This window comes from Pseudopipra pipra, chromosome 13, assembly GCF_036250125.1.
Source record: "Pseudopipra pipra isolate bDixPip1 chromosome 13, bDixPip1.hap1, whole genome shotgun sequence".
Classification (NCBI taxonomy): Eukaryota; Metazoa; Chordata; class Aves; order Passeriformes; family Pipridae; genus Pseudopipra; species Pseudopipra pipra.
The window spans coordinates 5,774,210-5,789,089 of record NC_087561.1 but is presented as its reverse complement, the minus strand read 5'-3'; the positions used below and the strand labels follow the sequence as shown (position 1 = coordinate 5,789,089).

The window sequence follows — 14,880 nt, the reverse complement described above, 5'->3', positions numbered from 1 at the left end:
AATGTTTTTTACTTAAAAAAGAATTGTATCTGGGAACAGGTCTATAAAACAATACCTCAGGCAGGAGACAGTCACAGGTGGAAACGTAATTCAGCCTCTGAAATTGCTCACTTTAAATGGTGTATTTTTGTTTTCCAGTTAACTGTGTGGTAAGGCTGTACATTGCTACATGACAGCTCGTTCTGCTTTTAAAACAGCAGCACTTCAGTAGCAGCTAAATTGATGCTTTTTATGTGTCCATCACTTACCGAGGGTAATTGATTAGTGCCTGTGAGGGGCTCTGAGATCTAACGTTTTACATGTTCTGAGCCTGCTAAATTATTTGAATAGATTTAGGAAGAAAAAGATTCTAAATCAGATTTTTGTGTGACCCAGCATTACCTTTTGTAATCAGTGTTTCCCCTGCCCATATATTTTGCTCGGATAGACAAAAGTGTGCTAAGCCGAGGGAGCAGACGTTCAAAGGCAGCAAAAAGAATTGAGCATGATACCTGTTAAAATATAATGGGAAGTGAGTATATTTTCCCACTGAAAGTTTCTCCGATGGCTGTTTATTCCACTTTTTAAGGTTACAGCTTTAATCTAGCTCAAGAGAAGAAAATGGAAAGGTCATAGCTCTGTGGAGCTTGGAGGAAAGCGATTCAACAGGAAGGCAGAAGTGCAGCCCTGGGCAACATGTTCGAGGCTCCAGCCTCCCAACACATCCTCTGTGGTAAAACTGGAAGCATTTAAGCCTCGGCTGCCTTAAACACCGCCCGAACCAAGAATAGCCCGGGCTCCTGGGCACAGGTCAGGCGATGCTGAGTCACTTGCTGGCCAGGCCCCAGGCTCTCCAGCTGCCTTGGGCTCGGCCTCCCTTAAAGACACAACTTGTGCCTGCTGCACACAGCCCCAGCTCCAGCTGGGCATGACCAGCCAGGGATGGCACCCTCGGATGTCGGGAAGTTTATAGACAGATGCATTATTCCAATATGAATTCCTGGTTCGTACCGCCCTATTTCCCTCCAGCTTCGGAGCTCAGCACTGCTGCTGCCTTCCTGCCCATTCAGTGCTACATTCACACATGTCTTTGTAATTATGAATCAACTCACAGGCAGCGGTGCGCAGCCCGGGCTCACACAGAATGGCAAACAATGTACTGTCACGGGTTGCATCAGCTGCACGATGCTCTCTCATGCCTTCAGGCTTGCTAAAGCTGATCCAACGCTAATATAATAATAGCCTTTTTACCCGCCTCCTCCCCCAACAATTACCAGAGGCTTGGAAAGCCATTGAAATGCAAATAGCACATGGAGAGGTTATTGGGGAACCGGGCTGGGAAGGTACAAATGGTGTCCTGCTAGTTTCCTTTAATTTGACTCAAACGGGACTGTAATCCCGAGTTTCTCTTTGTATAAACAGGGAGAGAGGCAATATTGTGAATGTACAAATGTCCTTGTGTAGCAGCTGAACTGCACCTTCTCCAGCATCGCCTCTCTGTATCTGGGATCCCTGTAACTCCCCTTAGTTGCTGCAGCAGCAGAGAGAATTGCACAGCACAGAAGCATCTGCAGCTGCGATGGCACGACACGAGCGTGCCCAGTTACATTAACTCACCGAAACCCACACCCAGACCTTCCCCCCGGAACGCTGGTGGAAGGCAAGGCATTGAGGAGCCTGCAGTTTGCTGTGTGGCCATAGAGGAAAGTCAGCAATACAGGATCCCTCCCCCTGTTATCCCACCGCATGCTCCGACCCAGGCACTTCTAAGGAGGACACTAACTCCCCTGTGGCTGGAGCAGCAGGGCGCAGCGCTGTCTCCCAGCTGCTGTGAGGTGGCGTGGGACTGGGATAACCCAGACACTTCTTCAGGCTCTCAGTCCCCACTAAAGCTTCAGGAATTCCCCCACAAAATAGGCTGCGTCCTCACCTCCTCTTCTGTAGCAAAACAACCTATAAGTATCACAAAGAAGATATTTACCGTGCTATTATAAAATTCCCTACCCTCGTTCAAAAGACCTATTGAGAAGAGGGTCCAACACTTGGTGCACAAGGGGCAGCTTGTTTGCTTTGGCGAAGAGTCGGCTGAGGGAAGGTATAACGGCAGTTTACGGCTACTCAAGGGCAGTTATTAAGATGACAAAGTCAACACAGCTGGGGGTGATGGTCAGTGGGAAGGGCAGACTGGACCCGGGAGAATCTGCCCACAAGGCAGTGGGGCGGCACGGCCCTTGGTCACCCAGGGAGGTGGGGCAGCATTCAGAGGTTTTCGATTGATGTAACCTGGTCTCCGTGGGTCCCGCTCCGAGGGGGCCATTGGGCTGGAGACCTCCAGAGGTCGCTTCCAGCCAACAATTCCATGGCTACGTAACCTCCACGTTAAACATTTGGCATTAAAGGGTGAAACTGCAACAGCTCCTTCCCCCGTATTTTCCCTGGAGCGACGCAGAGCACACGCGCAGGCACCATCGCTCCATCCCTGCACCTCTGCCGCTGCCCAGCTGGAACACGCGGCTCCCGCAGCTCCGGGGTCCCGCCCACGGGCACACACAGCTCCCCAAACCCCGGGGGTGCTGCCGCCGGTCCCCCGCCGCCCATCACATCCCGGCAGCAGCAGTCCCAACCCCAACCCCTCCCTGGTTCCCTGTGCGTCTTCCCATCGCTATCTGTCACGGGGAGTCTCCCGCTCGGATGAGCAGATGCGGAGCAGCCCCGCACACGCCCGGCGGGAGGGTGCGCGTTTTCCCAGCGAGGGGAAGAGGCGGGCGGGTGCCGGGGCTCAGCGATCCGCCGGGGGGGCCGCGGGGACTCCGCGGAGTCTCCCCCTCGCCGTGGCGGGGCCGGCGGGAGGAGCGGGGGGCGGCGGCGCCGAACGCCCGCCCATCCCCGGCGCGTCCCGCCCCGGCGGAGTCGGGAGCCGAGCCCGCGGCAGACGCAGCCCCGCCGCGCCATGGCCGGCCGCCGCCTCCTGGGGCTGCTCCTGGCCCTGTCCGCGCTGCTGGGCGCAGGTAGGGCACGGCCCGGCCGCGGGCACCGCGGGGCGGCGGCGGGAGGGGCGGCCCGGGGGGAAGGGGGGCCCCGGGGGGCGCGGCGCGGGTGGTTTGCGCATGATCGCGGCGTCGGGCCCGGCCCAGGCCCGGCGGACCCCCCGCCCCCCGCCCGGGGTACCCCGGCGGGATGAACCCCCGGGGGACGCGGGGGTCGCACACACGCACCCACACCCCCGTCCCCGCCGCGGGGGCTTCTCGCGGGGGATGCTTTCCCCGGCAGCGCGCTGCCTCCCCCGGGGGTCTCACGGGGCCGCGGAGATGCGCCCCGAGGAGGGTCCTCGGCTGGGAGGATGCACCCCCGGGGGATCGCCCCGGGTAGGGGGTCTGCACCCCCCGGGCCCCGCCCTGCGCCTGCACCCCGACTCCGCAGCGGATGGCGGGGTGCCAGCCTGTGCATGGGGCCGGGCCACAGACGATCCGTGTCCCCTGTCCTTCTCCCGACCCCCACCCTGGGCTCTGCCCGCCCCCGCCGACCCTGCCTCTGTCCCCCCTGCTCGCCATGGGGCCGGTCCCGCACCGGTACCCACAGGTAGGGCGGCTCCAGCCCGGCGTTATGTGTCAGTGATGATGACGAACACATCTCGGAGCGCAGCGTCTGCCTCCGGGTGACAGTGTCACAGCGGTGCTTAGAATGTGCGATGCTGCAGGTATAAAGCGCTGGAGCAGCCTGGGGCTCAGCTAATCCCAAGCAGAGGGATTCATGGAGTCGTCGGGAAAGGAGTTTGGGTCTGTCTCTGTGCTCACTGAGCTGTTGGATTAGCGGATTCTCTGTGTGACCCAAATTTGTCGGGCTGCTGGTTGTATCCTCACTCTTTTTTAGTCCCACTGTTATTTCTGCAGATCAGAATAGCCTAACCCAGAAATCAGTCCCAGCTGAACAGCAACTAGGAAGATAGGGGGAAAAATACCCTTTATTTTTTGGAGGGAGGGGAGGAGGGTGAGGGAGGAATTAAAATCAATGCAAAGCTCACCACAACTCTTTGTTTCCTTTTAAAAAAAAGGTATTCCTAAAAAGCTGTTTGTGTGAATAGAAAAAAAAAAAAGGCCCTTTTAAAGGTTATTCAGAGAAAATAAGAGGCAGTTATGTAAAAGGCCTCAGGAAAGTTTTTCTAAAAAAGACCCCTGCTATTAGCCAGGAGGCACCTGGCAAACACAGTCTGGTTAGAGGGTATCATCAAAGTGAATAGTGAACTGAACCCCAAACAGCTTTTGCTGTTGGACTAGATCAGGTTTTCCATGGGTCAGTCTGGAATTAGTCTGTGTTTGGTACTTACCTGCTCGTGCTCCTGGAAGGGCAACAGCGTGGTACAGAGTTGCTTATGCTGACCAGATTAGCGGCTGCATTTTTAATTGGTGGATATCAGATTGACAGGCTGAGCTGAGACTGTGCATAAAGTCCTGATTTATGTTAAAATAGTAAAAAAATCTGCTTAGTCAACACTAAAGCTATTTGCATTCTTGGGTCTTTGCAATGTGGGCAAACAAAAATGCTGTTCTGTTTCATTTTGGAACTCTGGGCTGCAGGGTCCAGCTCTTAAATATCCTTGGCTGTGTTTGTATCAAAATGAATTTCACTGAAACGTCCATAAATCATTCTTGCCAGCGTGAGGCTTCACAGGTAATTGAACAACATTAAGTTCGTCTCCTCTCTGAGCTGCTTTAAATTGCCTCTCCATGGCAATCACTGTATAAGGGTAAGCGGGCTCTGGGCTTGCCACCTCTCCTGTGCAGAGCTCTGCCGACGCGGGACACACGGAATCGAGGGCCTGGTGCACGGCTTCAGTCTTTCCACGTGGTCTCTGGTTCCTCCCCCGGTGTGTCGGTATCCGGTAGTGGCTCTCCCAGCTCGTGGGTGGGTGCTTGCTCCTTCCTCTGTCTCTCTCCCAAACGTGTTGGAGCAGCTTTGCAGCTCCCTGTCAGAGACTTGGGAGCCCTTCCCCACCTGAGCACTCAAGTGGCCTTTCAGGTACCAGTCCAAACTCCCTGCCATCATCCTGTACCCATAGGAAAAAAACAGGTGGTGGGAAGGCAGTGGGTTTCTGAGGCAGGACTTTGTATCCCAGCTCCTCAGTAGAGCATCAATAGAGATCACACTTCTTCATAGCCTCTATTCCCTGGCTTTTCTCTTGGCTGCTTGTCCTGAAACAGTTGCTTCAGCACTGCCCAAGGTGGGTGGTGGGCAGCCCAGTCTCTTTCAAGCTTGAAGGTTTACAAATTACCAAGAACTAAGGATAACAAACAACAAAGTTGGTACTTAGCGTGATTCCTGTGGCTGGGGTCCAGATCCACCACTGACACAAGACTGACATGTGTCTTGTTTGTGCCTGTCCAGTAAAGCAGGAACAAACTCCACTTTTTAACTGAGAAAAAAAGGGTTTGGGTTTCTCTTTGATCAAATTCCACTGCATTTCCCTTCACTCATGACTGTGTGCTTCAGCACCAGGTGGACTACTGGGCACAGCTGTGCTGATCAGTCTGCACCTCCAAGCTCCTGTGCTCCCTCTGTTCCACAACCAATCTGGCTGCGGATGCAATGCTGGAAATAGGCATCGCTCACAGGGCACCAAACTGTTCCCCAGTGCCACTCAACTCTGGCTTATTCCCACAGTGTAGTTGGGGCAGAAGCATTAAAGTATTTTGAGGCGGTGGAGGAAACCAAACACCCTGCAAAGCCTCTTTGCTGCAGCCAGAGGCAAACATTCCCTATGCCAGTATGTTGCATGATGTTTTAAATGCACAGATCTGTGGCTTTTCCAGAAAAGTAGTTATGTTTGTCATCCAAGGTTAGCCTCATACTTGTGCAAAACAGTAAGACAGTGAAGCAAGGAATTTTCCACAGTTGTTTTGTTTCCCTTCTCCTGTCCTCACTCTCGTGATAAGCCAGTACAGAAGTTCATTGATGTGTTTTCATGGAAAGACGACAAATTAGACATCTGAGGTCATTGTTCTTGCAGAGAGCACAAGGTTACCTTTGCAGGACAGGCAGAAGGGGCACGTGCAGGATTTTATGCTTTATGTTGTGTGAGAAAAGATTGGAGAAAAGCTTCACGTTACAAACCGGAGACAGGAGCAGTTGGGCGTGTCCTCCAAAGTTGCCATCTCAGCAGTGACGAGCCACTCTTCCTGTTGTCACCTGTGTCTTCATAGACAGCGTCTCACAGATCACCTCTCCTCTCGAGTGTGACTACAGTATCCCACCAACAATTACAATAATTACTTAAATGTGAAAGTAATACCAGAGAGTATAATTAGCTATATATAACTGTTACACAGATGGCTGCAGTCACTGCAGGCGCCTCCTCTGGGCTGGCTTGGCATGACGGTGCCCAGCTGAGAGCATGGAGAAAGCAGAAAGGAGCCATCTCTTTCCCAGGTGTTTTTTTTTAGGTGTCCAGACTCTGCAGTGGGCAGCCATGGATGCAGGTGGCAGAAAAGGGGGTGCTGGTGCCAAGTGACCCTCCATCTCTGTGCCCATCGCTTGCCAGGGTCACTCACCACAGATGTACTGGGAGAGTTTCAGGGAGGAATTATTTGGAGTAGAAGATAAAGGCTTGGTTTGGTGTTGTTGGCGAAACTGAAGGAGATAGCAGCATTGTGTAAAGCTGCTAAAAATCTTTATTATAATACATTATTATGTTATTAAAGTTATAATTACTAGGTATCAGCAGTGAGTCAAAGTAATACATTTAAAGTATAATTTTTACTTTGATAGTGTCTTTAGCACATATGACAAAGCAGGAGAAGCCAAATTGGTTTTCTTAAAAATTATCTCTGATCTTTGAACAAATATGCATTAATTAAATGTGCCATGCCCAGATATTTGTGTACATAGCTATGGAAATAATTAATTTTCATACTTCTGCTTGTATTTTGAAGTTTTTTCTTCTATCAGCCTAGTGATATCTGTGCTTGGAAATGGCCGTTTAACTCTTGGGATTTTTTTCCCCTCTACAAAAATGTGATTTTTTTTTCCTTACATCTGTTGCAACCATTTCAGCCCTTAAAGCACATAAAACAGAAGTGTCTATTGATCTCCTGAGTTGACTGGAATAAACTTTTAGCACTGCTTGGTTTAAAAACAAATTTGTTTCTCCTTGGAAAAATATGTCTCGGAGGTTTAAGGCATTGACTTTACAATTAACTAAAGGAAAAACTGAGGTTTTATTAGAGAGTGCTTCTGAAGCCACTCTAATAACAAAACATATGTTTAATAAACTACATAACGTTGATGGCAAGGCGAAAAGCTTTGCAATAATTCCTTTGTAATCCGATTGAAATTCACGATCGGTGGAAGAGCTTGAATAGAGGAAAAATGGGAGAAGATGAACGTGGCACATCAAAACGCAGAACATGAAAGGACTTTGAAAAGGAAACTTCAAAGTTGGGGATCCAGATGCTGGAGTCACTAGCTGTGATTTGGGATGTGGGCTCGGGAACGTGATTTCTGAGGGAGCAGTGCTTTTGAGGAGGAAACAGAAAGTCCCGATACAAGCCCGTCAGCTGTGGCAAAGAGAGAGGAGAACACTGCCTGTACACTCACAGGGATTTCAGTGGAACTGCACAGGGTCAGATTTGGGTTTGATCTGAGAGCTCAGCCTGCTGGCATGATGGGGATGAAGTTAATGCTAATGCAGATTTACAAAACTGCCTTGCAGTGACTCCAAAATCCTTTTTCATTGCTTTTCAACCTTGTCTAGGAAACACAGAAACTTATTGTGGAAGGAGAACTGGGGCCACAGGCAGAAAGCTGATGCTGAGTGTGAGCTCCTCTTCCCTGAGATACCCAACCACAGGAGCAGCACCTTCAGGGCAGGAGATGGCCAAGTTTCTGAAGGGATCCAGTGCTGTCACAGCACGTATGTGTAAAACAGCCAAAACAAGCAAAACCAGAGGCCTTGGCAGGATTTTGGAGGCAGTGGCTCAGACAGGGAAGAGGGACGCTGGGAACAGCATCTCTCTGCTGTTGGAAGGCTCCACAGGCTGGCACAGGGTTGGCTCCAGCAAACAAAGTGCTGGGAAAAGAGAGCTGCTCAGCATTTTGCTTGCCCTTTGAAATGCACTATTTGCCCATGCGCAAAGAAGTCTGGGTAGAAAGAACTTGTCAAAGTTGGAATAATCTTACTGAAATCCCACTTCAGAAGGATGTGCTCCAGGTTGGGTGTTTAGGGGTAACCACAGACCTGGCTCTGGGAAGGCAAGAGGCAAAAGCTAAACATCCAGAAGATGTTTCCAGCCCCAGCTGTGAGCGGCAAAGGAGGTGCTCATGCTGCACAAGAGATGTTAGATATGTGATAAGATTTTGAACAGCACAATAACCTATGACCATAAAGCATTGTCTGCTGTCAAAAGTGTGCTTTAGGAGTAGGAGCTTGGGGAAAATCTCTGTCAGATTTCTGTATGATCTCCATGTGGGATGAAAGCAAGCAGCTTGGAGGAACATGAATCTCTGTGGTGACCAACCACCTCCATTCAGGTGTCCCTGCTACTGCAGGATTTGGGACATCTTTCCAGACAATAAAATCTGAGCTAAGCTAATACCAGACTAATGTAGAGTACCTCTACCTAAATTTGGAGCAAAAACCTTCCCAGGTCCCATCCTGCCATCTGGCACATAGCCTTCCTCTTGGAGCTTTGCATAATTTCCATTACAGAGCCTGAAGAGGTAGGCAGATCCAGAATTGGTGAAACTTCCCCTTTTCCCAGCACATTTTCCCACCCTGGAAGTTCTTTTGGTTAGATAATCACAGAATCAATTAGGTTGGAAAAGACCTCTAAGACCTCTGAGACCACTGAGTCCAACCTTTCACTGACCACAGCCATGTCAATTAGACCACAGCACTAAGTGCCTCATCCAGTCTTTTCTTAAACACCTCCAGGGACTGTGAGTCCAGCAGCTCTCAGGGGGGAGGGCAGTCCAATATTTAACCACCCTTTCTGTGAAGCAATTCCTCCTCATTTCCGAACTAAAATCCCCATGCACCTTGATGCCAATGCAGCACTGGGCATAAGAGATTGCATCCCCCAAACACAAAGCATCCCATACAGTGTGATGCTTCCAGCTTGTGCAAGCCTGCCCTGAGTCCCCACTCACCCCCAGGCAAATCCCTGCTTTGTGACCCAGCCACAGCCTGGGTTCTGCCCCAGGAGCTTCATCTGGGGTGGGTGTTCAGCCTGGCCCTGCTCACTGGGCACCAGCTACTGCTGCTGGTGACAGACTGTCTCACACGCTGTCAAGAGACACTGAGCCCATGCCACACAGTTTCTGTGTAATTATTTGCCAGGAAACTGGAATTCGTTATTTCCACCGGACACCACTAAGCTTTGAGCTCATCGGTCCTTTTAAAAACAGCCACAGCTCCCCAAATGTGTCTTTGGCCTCATGCAGAAAATAGAGCATTTTTAATTGAGGTTAAACATATATTTGAAAAGAAAGTGTATTCCTTCTTTCTTTTTTGTAATGGTGGTCTTAACTGAGTGAACTATATAGATACAGAGAAAATCTGAGAGCCACAACACTTGAATTAAAGTAACAGTTTACAAACAGTTGGGTTTGTAAGTGTTGGTGCTATTTCCTCCACAGGTAGGGTCAGAGAGAGCAAGAGACCTGTTAGTGGATTTCTCTTTCAACCCAGGGAGCTCCTAGTTTTATGTTTAAATTATTTCATGCCCCATCAATAGCACAGGGTGCTCTGATTATACAGCACTTGTTCCCTTGGTGATAGGGACACGGCCTGTGCTGGGTACAGGAGATAGCAAAAGCTGGATAAACACCCCAAACTTCACTTCTCAGGGGCTTCTCCAAAGTGCTCTATGAAAGCAAGGAACCAAACTCATGTTATTGAAAATGAGCTTGTGCAAAAGGCTGAGGGATGTGGCACAGCTTCCTTCTCTGTGGGTGAGCCAAGAAGGGTGGTCTCACAGCTGCCGGCTGGGTGGTTAAAAATCACCACCAGTTCCTGCACCACCTGCTCAAAATTATCTCCAGCAGATCTCTGCTGCTGCCTCCTATTTGGTGGGTGCAGCCCCCTACCCTGCTGTCTCTCCATGCTGGCTCCTTCCCATGGCAGCACTGCCTGGATCTGGGATGCTCTGGGAGCAGCGGAGCCGAATGACCCAGAACAGGGGGAGAGCAGGAGTGAGGGAGGAGGAGGAGGGTGCAGACAGCAAGCAGCAGGGGCTGGAGTCTCAACTACCCCCCACCTGACCCAGATACCCTATGCTTGCATGGGAAGGTGCTGTGGGAAGGCAGGGATGCAGGGACAGCACAGGCAGGCGGGAGCCCCACAGTGCAGCTGTGGTGACAGGGCAGACAGATGCCCTCAGCCAGAGGAGAAGGCTGAGCCCCCCATGCTCTCCCAGAGTTTCCCTCCATCTGTCAGCATTACCCAAGTCTTCATTCCCACTACTGCTCTGCTTCTAAGTAGCACGGTATGACAGGAGCATCACATCCCAAGTGATGAACCAGCATTTTTACTACACAATTCCCTATTTACCTACTTTTAACTACAGCATCTTCTCTTGATCTTTATCTGATGAGAACAATCTTTTTCCATGGGGAATCAGGTGATAAGGATTTAATCTCTCGCTTCAGTTTTCTCTGGGCTCCTACATCACAGACTTTGTCATCAGTTGTTCTGCACTGGGTTATGAACAAAATGCTTTCATGACAATTTTTTGTCTGGTTGATAAACAGGCATATTTGTCCCTAGGCAAATTCATAGACGTTATTTAATGTGTAAGCAGAAATCAAGTGACTAAAATGTGAACGTACATCATAATCTTTCTAGGTGGACAGCAGGCAGGAAAACATGGAAGCAGCTGTTGTAGTTTAATCCCAGCTTGCAACTCAGCCCCACGCAGTTGCTCACTCACTTTCCCCATATTGGGATGGGGAAGAGAATCAGAAAGGCAAAAGTGAGAAAATTTGTGGGTTGAGATAGACACATCGTAGGTAAAGCAAAAGCCACATGCACGAGCAAAGCAAACAAGGTATTCATTCACCCTTTCCCAAGGACAGGCAGGTGTTCAGCCATCCCCAGGACAGCAGGGCTCTATCACATGTAATGATGACTTGGGAAGACAAACACCATCAGTCCAAGTGTACCCCACTTCCTTCTCCCCAGCTTCATCTGCTGAGCATGACCCATATGTTCTGGGATATCCCTTGGGTAGCTGGGGTCAGCTCTCCCAGCTGTGTCCCCTCCCAACTCCTTTGCACTCCCAGCCCCTTGCTGGTAGGGTGGAGTGAGGAGCAGAAAAGGCCTTGGCTCTGCATAGGGACTGTTCAGTGATAATGGAAACAGCCCTGAGTTATCAGCAGTGTTCTCAGAACAAACCCAAACCACAGTCCCATACTAGCTGCTGTAAAGAAAATTAGCTCTATCCCTGCACAAACCAGCACACCCCCCAATTTTCAGCCCTGCACCCACGCTTATAGGAGGAAAAGGAACTTGCTGAGTTTTTTGACCTTGTCTCAGAATCACAAACCAAGTGAGTTGGGGCCAGTGTTTCCCACCCTATACCTGATAAGGCTGGGTAAAAGCTGGAGGCAGCACACTCAGGCACAGGATGTGCCAAGGCTGCCCCCAAAGTGGTGTGATATCCTGTCTTGTGCTCCTGAGCTGTCTTTCCCAGGCAGGACTAGTTCTCAGCAGCACTGGATTGGACCATGCCTGTCTAGGGGGAAAACAGGCTGATGCCTGCTTAGCAGCAGGGTCACAGCACCCCCACATCTCCCCTTCCCTTGCTGCCAGAGCAGTAATCCAGTTATCCAGCAGACACCTGCAGAGTGCATCTGGCAGGGACAAACCTGAACCCAGGGTGACACTGTTGTTTTTTCCATCACTGAAAAAGTCACCTTTAACCACTCCCTATGCTGTGCAGTGAGGTCAGTGCTAATTTCCCCTCTGCCACTTGCAAAGTGGTTGGTGCCTGGGAATAAAAAGATTATGCTGTCCACATCCTTTCCCCTTTAGGTACAATAAATTTTTCTTCCTTAAAAAAATCCCAAACAAACAGCAAAAAAGTGAAAAGGAAAAACAACTCCCTTTCTCATCAGATGCACCTTTGAGGTATTGAGAGTTACCTGGCGCATTTTCCCAGAGTCCCAAAGAGGGCCAGAGGTTTGCAGAGCTCCTGTGAGAGCTGGCACAGCCTGAGCTCCCCTTGCCCTCCTTAGCCCTTGGCTGGAATGTCTCAGTACGCAGCCCAGGCACAGAAAGCTGAGCATCATCCTCATCACAGGTACAGCTGGGCTCAAGCACTCCCCAGAAGGGGAGGAACCTTAAATATTTGTGCTCCAAATCTTTCAGCCTTTTGCTCCTGATGCAATTCATCTGGGACTAATTGAAAGCAGGTTTTGGCGGTGGCTCTGCTGTGGTAGAGCCCTCTCTGACACAAACCTCAAAAAACAGTTATCATAATAAAGTTGCTTAGAAAACATCACCCAGTCTGTGTGCAGAGATGGCAGAGTGCCCTGGAAACCTGGAAAGCTTTGAGTGCTGATGCTGAAAAAAAACTGTTTCGATTGGCATCTTGTGCTTTGCCAGAGCAGGGCTACCTGCTCTCTGACCATGCTGGGATGGAAGAGATGGTGAAACGTTTGTTTCATGTGGGGTTAGAGAGAGGACGGTGCTGTGGAGCCAGAGATGGGGCAGACCTGGCCAGTGGCTGCTGGTCCGGGGTATTTCAAGGGAAACCCCCACGTGAAGCTTGGCTGTGGTAGTGACAGCCTTTGCTTTTCCCTGTGAGCTGTTGGGAGTTGCTGCCGGCACCCAGAGGTGTTTGTCTTTCTGTGGTAGGGGGACTTCTCTGGCTGGTTGCTTTTGTGGAATCTGGGGTGCACAAATGGGTCAGGGGCTTGCTGGTCTCCCCTGGAGCTGAGGGCTCCAGTCCAGCAGCCTCTCAGGGATCAGACACCTTCATCCAGCGGATCAACTCAGTGGTCTCTGCACAGAGCTTGCTGGTGAGGGTGATGTGATGCATCCATACTCTTCCTTAGGATTGTCCCCAAAGGGTGGGGTGGAAATCACATTAAAGGTGATGCAAGGGCCCTTCACTGTGCCACAAACACTGGGGCTGCAGCCCGTGCCCAACCAGCCTGCAATGACAGGACGGTCCCCCAGGCACTGGGGCTCCTCCATGGCCCTGCTGCTGTTACACCAACCCCTGTCACACTGCGTGGCAGTGGCTGATGGGACATGACCTGTGGTGCAGGCTGTGGGATGGGCACCCCCCCAGACAGATGTTGTGTGGCTGCCCACGGGCACTCAGTACATCAGCCCAGGATTAGGGTGTCTCCAGCAGAGCCGCAGTGTCTCGTGGCCAGCTGGTGCCTGCAGCCCCCTCCCCCCCCCAGCTTTAGCTCCGTGACACACAGACACAGAGTTTGCTCTGTCACAGACTGGGATGTGGAGAAAGACCTCTTTGCCATGCTCCTGCAGGCTCCGAGCTGGCAGCCCCACGCTGGCTGGAAAATCAAAATCAAGTGGCAGCAACTGAGCCACTCTGCCAATAGCCTTTCTTGTCTTGTCTTTTTAATAAAATGTGGAAATACAGTAATCGCCACCAGCTTGAGTGGGACTGGAAGAATCAAGTAAAAGAGAAACACTGAGATAAAGGAGTATGTTGGGATGAGAGTTCAGCATGAAGAAACACCTCTGGACTGAGGGTGCTTTCTGCCCCTTTGGGAGCCATCTGGATGTGGGTGGAGGCTGGTGGGTTTGGTGGTGGAGGCTGGTGGGTTTGGTGGTGGAGGCTGGTGGGTTTGGTGGTGGAGGCTGGTGGGTTTGGTGGCGGGAGCTGCCGTTGGTCCAAGAAGGATGATGCTGGGGAATGAGCAACCTGCTGGCAAAGGTCATCCTCCTGCAGACAGGTCTGGAGCAGGGGATGTGCTCACATGACAGTATTCAGGAAGAAGAGGCAGCACTGGTCTTTAGCCCTCAGCTTTCAGGATTTCCTTGCAGCCTCCATGGTACATACAGCGGGCTCTCTGAGCCGGTTACCAGATGCAGTTGTTGGGAAAGAGAAGTCGAGGGCGCTTCCCTCTAGGGTTTTAAATCTTGCTGTGGAGGAGTGAGAAAGGCTGTGTGAGATGGCAGCAGATGAGAAACTCCTCCCTGCTGTGTTTTTTGTCTGGTCTCTGCAGAGGGACCTGCTGGCAGCTCCTGGTGTGGCCGTGGCAGCAGAGGCTGAGCCACTGGCTGCTCTCCTGGGGCTGTGGGACACAGCAGGGCATGAGGGGTGGTGCTGCTTCTTCAGGTGCTTTGGAAGCAGCCTGGAGGTCTGTCCTTTCACGCCAGGTGGGGAGAAAATGTGCTCAGACCTTCGTGGAGCCCTCAGCAGGGTGCAGGGTGGATGGGCACTGTGTCCCCTGAAGGTCCAGCCCCTGGCAGGGCAGCTCCCAGCAAGGGCTCACCTGCTCACCAAGGAGGCCTTTTGGCCTGGCCCCACCTCATGGTGCTGGGGTGTCCGCTGAGGAGCCTGGAGCCCACCAGACGCAGGCTGGTTTTGCTGGTCGCATTTTCCTCACCAGCTCCATCACTCCTGCTGGCTGTAGAGCGTATCGTGTGCTGCCACCGAATAATTTAAATTATTCCAAGTAAGCCTTGAAATCAAATTGCAACAGACACCTGCTTTTCATCTGGCTGCCCCGGCACGCAGAACCTCAGCGTTGTGCTGTGGCTCAGAGCCCAGGCGAGGTGTATTGCCCTGAGCTGCAGCCAGCAGAGCTCACACTGGGGCCACACTGCCTGTCCTGCCCCGTCCCAGGTGCCCAGTCAGAGGACAGGGCAGAACTGGGATTCTTGTGGAGCTGAGATTCCCGTGGGGATCTGTCAGCAGGGAGGGCAGT

General features: G+C 51.4%; 1 protein-coding gene across 3 annotated transcripts in view; it reads left to right on the top strand.

Moving 5' to 3' along the window:
* The first annotated feature begins 2,851 nt into the window (after positions 1 to 2,851).
* CD99L2 (CD99 molecule like 2) overlaps positions 2,852 to 14,880 on the top strand; it is a 32,133-nt gene continuing 20,104 nt past the window's right edge. For all 3 annotated transcript variants that reach the window (XM_064669780.1, XM_064669781.1, XM_064669779.1), the window contains exon 1: positions 2,852 to 2,987. In XM_064669780.1, coding sequence (XP_064525850.1) covers positions 2,930 to 2,987 — 58 coding nt within the window. In that variant the 5' untranslated portion in view covers positions 2,852 to 2,929. The remainder of the gene's footprint in view (positions 2,988 to 14,880) is intronic.